This window comes from Panicum virgatum, chromosome 7N, assembly GCF_016808335.1.
Source record: "Panicum virgatum strain AP13 chromosome 7N, P.virgatum_v5, whole genome shotgun sequence".
In the NCBI taxonomy this organism is placed as follows: Eukaryota; Viridiplantae; Streptophyta; class Magnoliopsida; order Poales; family Poaceae; genus Panicum; species Panicum virgatum.
In genome coordinates this window covers 784,776-792,500 of record NC_053151.1, presented here as the reverse complement: position 1 = coordinate 792,500, position 7,725 = coordinate 784,776, and the positions used below count along the sequence as shown (strand labels likewise).

Below are 7,725 nucleotides of genomic sequence, written 5' to 3'. Positions count from 1 at the left end.
ACCAGCTACTAGATGGTTCGATTAGTCTTTCGCCCCTATACCCAAGTCAGACGAACGATTTGCATGTCAGTATCGCTTCGAGCCTCCACCAGAGTTTCCTCTGGCTTCGCCCCGCTCAGGCATAGTTCACCATCTTTCGGGTCCCGACATGCGTCCTCCAACTCGAACCCTTCACAGAAGATCAGGGTCGGCCAGCGGTGCGGCCCGTGAGGGCCTCCCGCTCGTCAGCTTCCTTGTGCTTCCCAGGTTTAAGAACCCGTCAACTCGCATGCATGTCAGACTCCTTGGTCCGTGTTTCAAGGCAGGTCGGATGGGGAGCCCGCAGGCCGTTGCAGCGCAGCGTCCCGAGGGACGCGCCTTGCGGCGTGCAAGAAACGGCCGTGCCGACGACGGCTTCCAGAGGCACCTAAGGCCCCTAGGCTTAGGCCGCCGGCGCGGCCGACAACAGTCCACGCCCCGAGCCGATAGGCGGACCAGCAAAACCGTTCCGCATACGACCGGGGCGCATCGCCGGCCCCCATCCGCTTCCCTCCCGGCAATTTCAAGCACTCTTTGACTCTCTTTTCAAAGTCATTTTCATCTTTCCCTCGCGGTACTTGTTCGCTATCGGTCTCTCGCCTGTATTTAGCCTTGGACGGAGTTTACCGCCCGATTTGGGCTGCATTCCCAAACAACACGACTCGTTGACAGCGCCTCGTGGTGAGACAGGGTCCGGGCCGGACGGGGCTCTCACCCTCCCAGGCGTCCCTTTCCAAGGAACTTGGGCCCGGTCCGTCTCTGAGGACGTCTCTCCAGACTACAATTCGGGTAGTGAGGCTACCCGATTCTCAAGTTGGGGAATCCTTGTAAGTTTCTTCTCCTCCGCTTATTTATATGCTTAAACTCAGCGGGTGATCCCGTCTGACCTGGGGTCGCGGTCCGAGCACCGAGGCGCTACGGTCTTAAATGGGTCCTCTAGGCCAAGAAGCTGGCAGTGTGCCGAGACACTGCACCGAGAACAACTTATGTCGCCCACCACATGCAGGTGCTCGACACGATACGCCGGCAGCCCCAACTTTAGCCCACCGTACCACAAGGCATGGGGAGCCAAACACCACGTCCGTGCCCAACAAAGAATCTCGTTGGTAGGGAGTAACCGCGAGGGTGGATCGGCGACTATGGAGCAGGTCTAGTGGGCGTCAAGACACGACGCACAGACGAGGCCACTCAGCACGAGGGCCATAGAAGCTTACCACCCCTGCCCCGCAGGTAAGTTACTCCAAACCAAAAAGACCTAATTATTACGCCAAGACCGTCCCATTCCTGTCTTGTGATAGCGCTGTTGTCCCAGGTTGTCGCTCTATGAACCGGTCCTTATGGAGAGTGGCCAACCAAGCACTAAGCACCGTGCTGGCCCCCTAAACCAAGTTTCTAACAAAACATATTTTAACGAGACGTGAGCCACCCAAGCACGAAGCACAGAGGGCCACTCCCATAATTAAGTTGCATAAACCATTAATCAAATTAATTAAAAAGGACCAAGTGTGTTATAGCGCGGCACCTAGCACAACTAACCAAAATGCAACCCAAGGATATATATAAAGGATATAAAGTGGCTAGGAAATCCTTATAGGCATACAGTATTAAAATGCAGTATGAAAATGTATTTAAAAGTGATAGGTTGTTCATGTTATACTTGCCTTCGTCGTACTGCTCCTGCAGCTGCTCAAACTGGTCAGAAGACGGCTGCTCCGGGTACTGGTACTGGTACTGGGGCTCCTCTGGTAGCTCAACGTCTACTCACGAACACATGGCCAAAAACAATGCACAACATAAACATACAAGCAAACACTAACAAAAGCTAGGAAACAGGACATCAGTACATAAAAACAGCACACTAAACTAGTCAAACTATTATACGCGTTACAACGATCGCGTGGACATAAAGAACGCCTAAAACGGAGCTAAAACGCAAAATCTAGGCCAAAAACAAGTTTCAGGGACCTATTTGTAAGAAAACTAGAGTTCTAGGGGGTTTCTGGGCAAAACCGAGGACTAAAATGTAATTAAACCTTAGTTCCAGGGTCTAACGTGCAAAAAGGCAAGGGCTGGACGGCGGGTTTGATTTCTGGAAAGATCGGGGGGTCTGTGCAAGATTTGGGGCCCATCTGTAAATAGTTTTGAACCAAGCTGGACCGCGGGTTGATTTCCCTAAAACCTAAGGGCTCTTTAGCAAAACTACCAGGGCGAAGCGATACGGGTGGATCTCAGCCGTTGGATCACAATCTGGTGGCTCAGATCTGATCAGCTCACGTTCTAATCCTGAGCGTTACTTCCAGATCGGGCGGCCACAGGCAGTTGGGGGCGCGGGCGGCGGCGGGACTCGCCGGAGCGGCGCACCCGCGGCGGAGGATCACCGGAATTGGCCAAAATTGGCATTCCCGGGCTTGATTTGGCACAAGATCTGGTCTAGGATGGACTACGCGCCATGCGTAGTCCACCTGGGGTCTTTTTGGACCTCGGGAAGGCCCGGAGTAGGGAGGGCAAGGGCGGCAGCGGCCCTGCGCGGCGGCGCAGCGCCGGCGTGCGGCGCCCGGATAGCTAGGGTGCATCCCGTGCTAGGGGAATGTGCGCAGAGGAAGGAGGGGGTTGGGGTGCAGCTCACCTAGGCTCGGATGCGAGCTGTGACGGCGTGCAGAGGCACCGGCGTCGGGGACCGGCGGCGTGTCGCGGGTGTCGCTCGGGGAGAAGATGCTGCAGTGGCGTTCCGGGCGTCTGGATCACACGAGGGGCTTCGACGTCGGACTGTGAGGCCAGTGCTCGGGTCAGTGAGGTCAACGCGCCGGCGGTGGTGCGGAATTGCTGTGGCGTATCCACTTACCGGCGGCGGGCCTTGGCGAGAAATCCCACGCGTGCAGGGGTTCGGGTCGGCGACTGCGAGCTCGGAGGCACTCCTGGAGCCGATGTGAGGCTTCTGCGCGGCTCCGGTGTGCTGGGGAGCGGCGGAGCGTCGTGCCCGCGGCGGCGCAGAGTTTTAGCGCGGCGGAGCGGGGTGGTGGCGGTGTGCTAGGGTTAGTGGCGGCGCGCGGCTGGATGGGAGAGGCGCAGGGGATCGTGGGGGTTTAAAGGAGGCGCCGAGGATCTCGGGGAGGCATGCCCGTCGTGATCCCGGCGGGGATTGCGGCGCGGCCGTTGCAGCGCGGTGAAGGCGGAGGTGGGGGATGACAGGCGGGCCATGGCTGTCAGCGACTGGGTGTGGGCGAGAGCGGCCCGAGCGGGGTGCCGCTGGCAGGCGGGGCCGGGTTGCAGCGGCTCGCGGGGGGCGCGGGGTGCGGCTCGCGGTGAGCTGGCTGTTGGGAGAAGGCCGGCGCGGGGGGGGGGGGAGATGGGCCGCGCGAGCTGGGCCGTGGTGAAAGAAGAGAGGGGAGAGGAGGCCGGGCCCGAGAGAAAGGAAAGAGTGGGCTGAGGGGAGAGGGGCTTGGGCTGGTTTGGGTCCGGGTGGGTTTTATTTTTTCCATCTCTTTTCTATTTCTAAACAATTCAAATCTATTTGAATTCAAATGAAATTTGAATTCAAACTCCTATGCAAACCAACAAATAAAACCATGCACCAGCATGAATGCAACAACAAGTTTTAAACTTAGACAAATTTTAATTTCTTGTGAAACAAAAATTAGATTAAATGCAAGACTAAGCAAATTAAATCCTTAGAAAATTAAATAAAACAATTAAATTTATTATAAAATGCTGAAATTTAAATTAGGGTGTTACAGGTAGGCTCACTACCCGAATTGTAGTCTGGAGAGGCGTCCTCAGAGACGGACCGGGCCCAAGTTCCCTGGAAAGGGACGCCTGGGAGGGTGAGAGCCTCGTCCGGCCCGGACCCTGTCTCACCACAATTAACCAAAATTGAATGAAAGGCAGTAATGATGCTGCCAAATTAGAAACTGGGTGAACAAAAATTTATTTTTTTCTTGCAAGTACTTTTGATCTTCCAAATTTGCAGTGAACTCTAAATAATGTTTTTTAATTAAAAATAATGGTCTGGATTGCTTCATCACTTCACTATTATATGCTTTAAATTGGTAACGTTGCGTTTAATCTTTCGCACTATTTAAGTAATAGATTTTACTCTCAGAGATGAGGAAGGAAGTTTTACTCTCAGAGATCGTCTCCTCCCCCTCATTATTTGCCTGCGAGTAAAGTCCATTTTTGGCCATCCAACTCTTGCCTCGGTTTGGTTTTAGCCATCGAACTCCAAAACCGGGTATCCTTGGCCATCGAACTCTCAAAACCGTTCATATTTAGCCATCCCGGTGGTTTTGGATGTGGTTTTGCTGACGTGGCTGCCACATGTTGGTGGGACCCACTTGTCATTTTTTTTATCTCTCTCATATTTCTCTCTTTCTTCCTCCTCTCTCTCCTATTTCTCTCTCCGCCGCGTGCAGGGCCCTCCCTCCTCTCCGGCGTGTGCGGCCCTCCACCCCCTCCCTCCTCTCCGGCCCCCTCCCTTGCTCCCACGGCTGGTGGCCTGCGCGGTGCGGGCGTGAAGGCCGATGCGGGAGCGGCGGCCGGCCTCGCGAGGAACGGCGGGGAGCCTCGGCGGGCCTCCGGTGGCGCTGGCCCGTGGTGGGGCTGCAGCTCGCTTGCCTGGCGGCGCTGGCCCGCGGCGGCGCTCGAGCTCGCCAAGCCGGCGGTGCAGGCCCGAGGCGGAGCTCGAGCTCGCCCGGCCGCCTCGCATGCCTAGGCGACCATCGCCTCCCTCTTCTCGGCCGCCTCGGCATGAACCGATCTCGGGAGCTGCCGCCTTCTCCGCGACGACGTCGGCGAGCTTCCTGTAGCGACTCCGTCCGCAGGTGGTGCCATCCCCTTGCTGCAGCACGTCGGCGAGGCCCGAGTGGCTGCGCCCCTCACGCGCCATGGCCGCCGCCCGCCGCCGACTGGACCAGCAACGGCGCTCGCTAGCTCCATCCGAGCTCGCCCGCCGCGCGCTGCAACAGAGGGAGAGGGGGGAGAGGGAGGCGCCGCCGGCTGAGGTCGGAATTGGGTCGCCGGGCACGAGGAGGAGGGAGAGAGAGAGACCGGCGGAGCTCCGAGGACGCCGCGCCATGGCCTCCGCCGGCGAGCAGGAAGGAGAGAGAGAGGAGGAAGGAGATGAGATAGGAGAGAGAAAGAGGGAGATAGAGAGAAGAGAGAGGGGTTGTAATGCTGACAAGTGGGCCCCACTGCCACGCGGCGTCCACGTCAGCGAAACCGGCCACCAAAACAGCCTTATGGCCAAATGTGAACGGTTTTAATAGTTCAGTGGTCAAAGATACCCGGTTTTGGAGTTCGATGGCTAAAACCAAACCGAGGCAAGAGTTGGATGGCCAAAAATGGACTTTACTCTTTGCCTGCTGAGAACAGTTAGTTCTGCATTATCTTTATCTTAAACTAAATAACCTTCTGTCATCAGCTGGTCTTGGCTGCACTTACAAATGAATTCTTGTCTAGTGTTTTTATAATACTTCAATGCTCCTTTTCTTGTTAAGTGGCATATTGCTATTTTTTTAGAATTTGCTCTGTTTACAGAATTTCCTTTCCTTATCCTTTTTTCCAAAAGCTAACAACATATTGTTTGACAAAAGAATATCTATTCTACGATTAGGAAAGTTATGACAATACTTTTGTAAGTTACATTATAGAAGCAGTTGCAATCAGGTTTTAACTGCTCATTCCAGTTAAAAGTAAGGTGCTGATTGAGAAAAAAGTATGAATGTTGTGGAAATTATTTAGGAAGTAAATTATTGAAATCTGTTAATTTGGAGAAACTTTTGTATCGATTTAAAGATTCAGTTGGAGGTTTGGTGTGAACAAAGTGGGTGTTTATACACCTCCATTTGGTTCAATACTTCAAAACCTAACAAGGTGGGTTGTAGGCTCACAATACCAGCAGGGAAAAGACCGCCCTCACAGCATTACTGAGAAGGAACACCCTGTAGGGCTGCATTGTAACCTGGGCCGACCACGGCCCAATGGTCTGGCGACCAATGCAACTATTTTTGGATTGTCGGCGAGTTTTTTTTTTTTGTGCCACCAGGATTTGAACCCTGGCCGATGTCTACCTAAATTGGGGAGCTTACCGCAACACTGCAAGAGTGGTGGTGTTACAGCACAACATGGAAATTTCACACTTTGCCAATCAATGTTGGAAATGATTCATTGACAGCTAGAGCCTAGTGAAGAACACGTTTAGCATGCAAGAAGTGTGGTCGCAAACCAAACACTTACCACAACTGTTGAGATTTTCTTGCCAGACTGCGGTGACAAACGGAACATGCCTCATTTTGTTATTTGTAACTTGTGAGAGACTAAAGTCCTTCCATGTAAAATGTAAATAGGAGCCGTCCCAATAATACACCCACTAAAAGAATACTTGGATAGAAAGTGGAACTTAATAGTTTATGTTTTGCATTATGTCAATATTGTAATTAGCAAAAAATAATTATTGGCTGCATGGCTACCCCTCCTTTTAGTGTTACTGTAGTTTACATCACTTAATGTGATTTATCATGCAAGCCACATGAATTTTTTTCCCTGGCTAAGTGGCTAGCTTTAGAGCATTGCAATGCGTATTAAATTTGCTTGCTAAACCTTGAATCTAACTGCTACTAACGTATGTCAAGGTAGACCTACTGCTAAATCTGTGAGAGCTGTTATCAAGGCCACGAAGACTACTATAGTCAATATTTATGTAGACAGGACATGATTTTTTTGTATTTTCAGGACAAACTTCCTGCGTTTCTCAGAATCTACCGGGATACACTTATTACTGTTATGAAAGCTTCAATCAAGGCCACAGTTGCAGAGTTGCTTCCAGTTTTAACTGCCAGACCAATAGATTTTGATTCAGTAACTGGAGACAGGGCTGCTGATGCTGACGGTATTATTTCCCACCCATTCACTATCTCTTTTCAGAGTTCTATTTCTTATGTCAAAACTTTCCTATCCTTTTGACATTAACATTTAACTGCAGCTGGAGGCCAGTCCTTAGCAAATAAGTTGCGAACTCTGTCATCTGAAGGGTTTGTTCAACTTTTGTCCGCCATTTTTAGGATAGTACAGGTAAAATAATCCATAACAAGAATTCCATTTTCATATTTTTGGGAAAGAAGATCCTGGGCAAAATTTAGTTTTATTGACTTTACCATCTTCTTGTGGCCGGTTGTAAAATCTACTTGTAGCCTTACACTGTTTTAGCATTTATCAATGCTTATTTGGTTCCTGAAAACAATCTATTTTGGCCTCTATGCCTGATGTACTGATTATTTAATTTGCTTTTATGAAATGTGAGCAATTTGTTCTAGACAGTTATTATATTCTTATATAATGAAGGGGGAAGGAAAGGAGTGGGGGCATATCCAGTGCAAACGTCCTGCTATGAGAAAATATATAAATAATCATGGGATAACATCTTTATAATTTCAAGTACATTTACAGCAAGCAGCTGAAGTGAAAAGAATAGTTGAGTGGATCATGGGGAACCTTGATGGAACCTTAAGTGTTGATGCTAGCAATCCTACAGCACAACATGGTGGTTAAGTTGTTTCTACTATTTCCCAAGAGAATGGCTACAATGTTTCTTCACGGATCTCTAGTACTCTTACACGGAGTACTTCCAAAGTCCTATTTGTCCAAGGAAAAGCAAATGATTTGTCCATCATAAATTCAATAAAGAATGTCCGGTAAGTTTTTCTTATTTTGCAA

At 50.8% G+C, this 7,725-nt stretch overlaps 1 protein-coding gene and 1 non-coding gene across 2 annotated transcripts in view; one reads left to right on the top strand and one right to left on the bottom strand.

The window, feature by feature from the left end:
• LOC120684231 overlaps nt 1-914 on the bottom strand; it is a 3,401-nt gene extending 2,487 nt beyond the window's left edge. The window contains exon 1 of the ribosomal RNA XR_005679206.1: nt 1-914. This exon is cut by the window's left edge and continues 2,487 nt beyond it. This is a non-coding gene — a ribosomal RNA (28S ribosomal RNA).
• A 3,984-nt stretch (nt 915-4,898) lies between these two features.
• Nucleotides 4,899-7,725, top strand: LOC120682919 (vacuolar protein sorting-associated protein 54, chloroplastic-like). Its single transcript, XM_039964934.1, has 4 exons — nt 4,899-5,015; nt 6,745-6,901; nt 6,995-7,083; nt 7,447-7,725. Exons 1-4 carry the CDS (start codon nt 4,899-4,901, stop codon nt 7,558-7,560), a joined length of 477 nt encoding a protein of 158 aa, XP_039820868.1. The 3' UTR covers nt 7,561-7,725.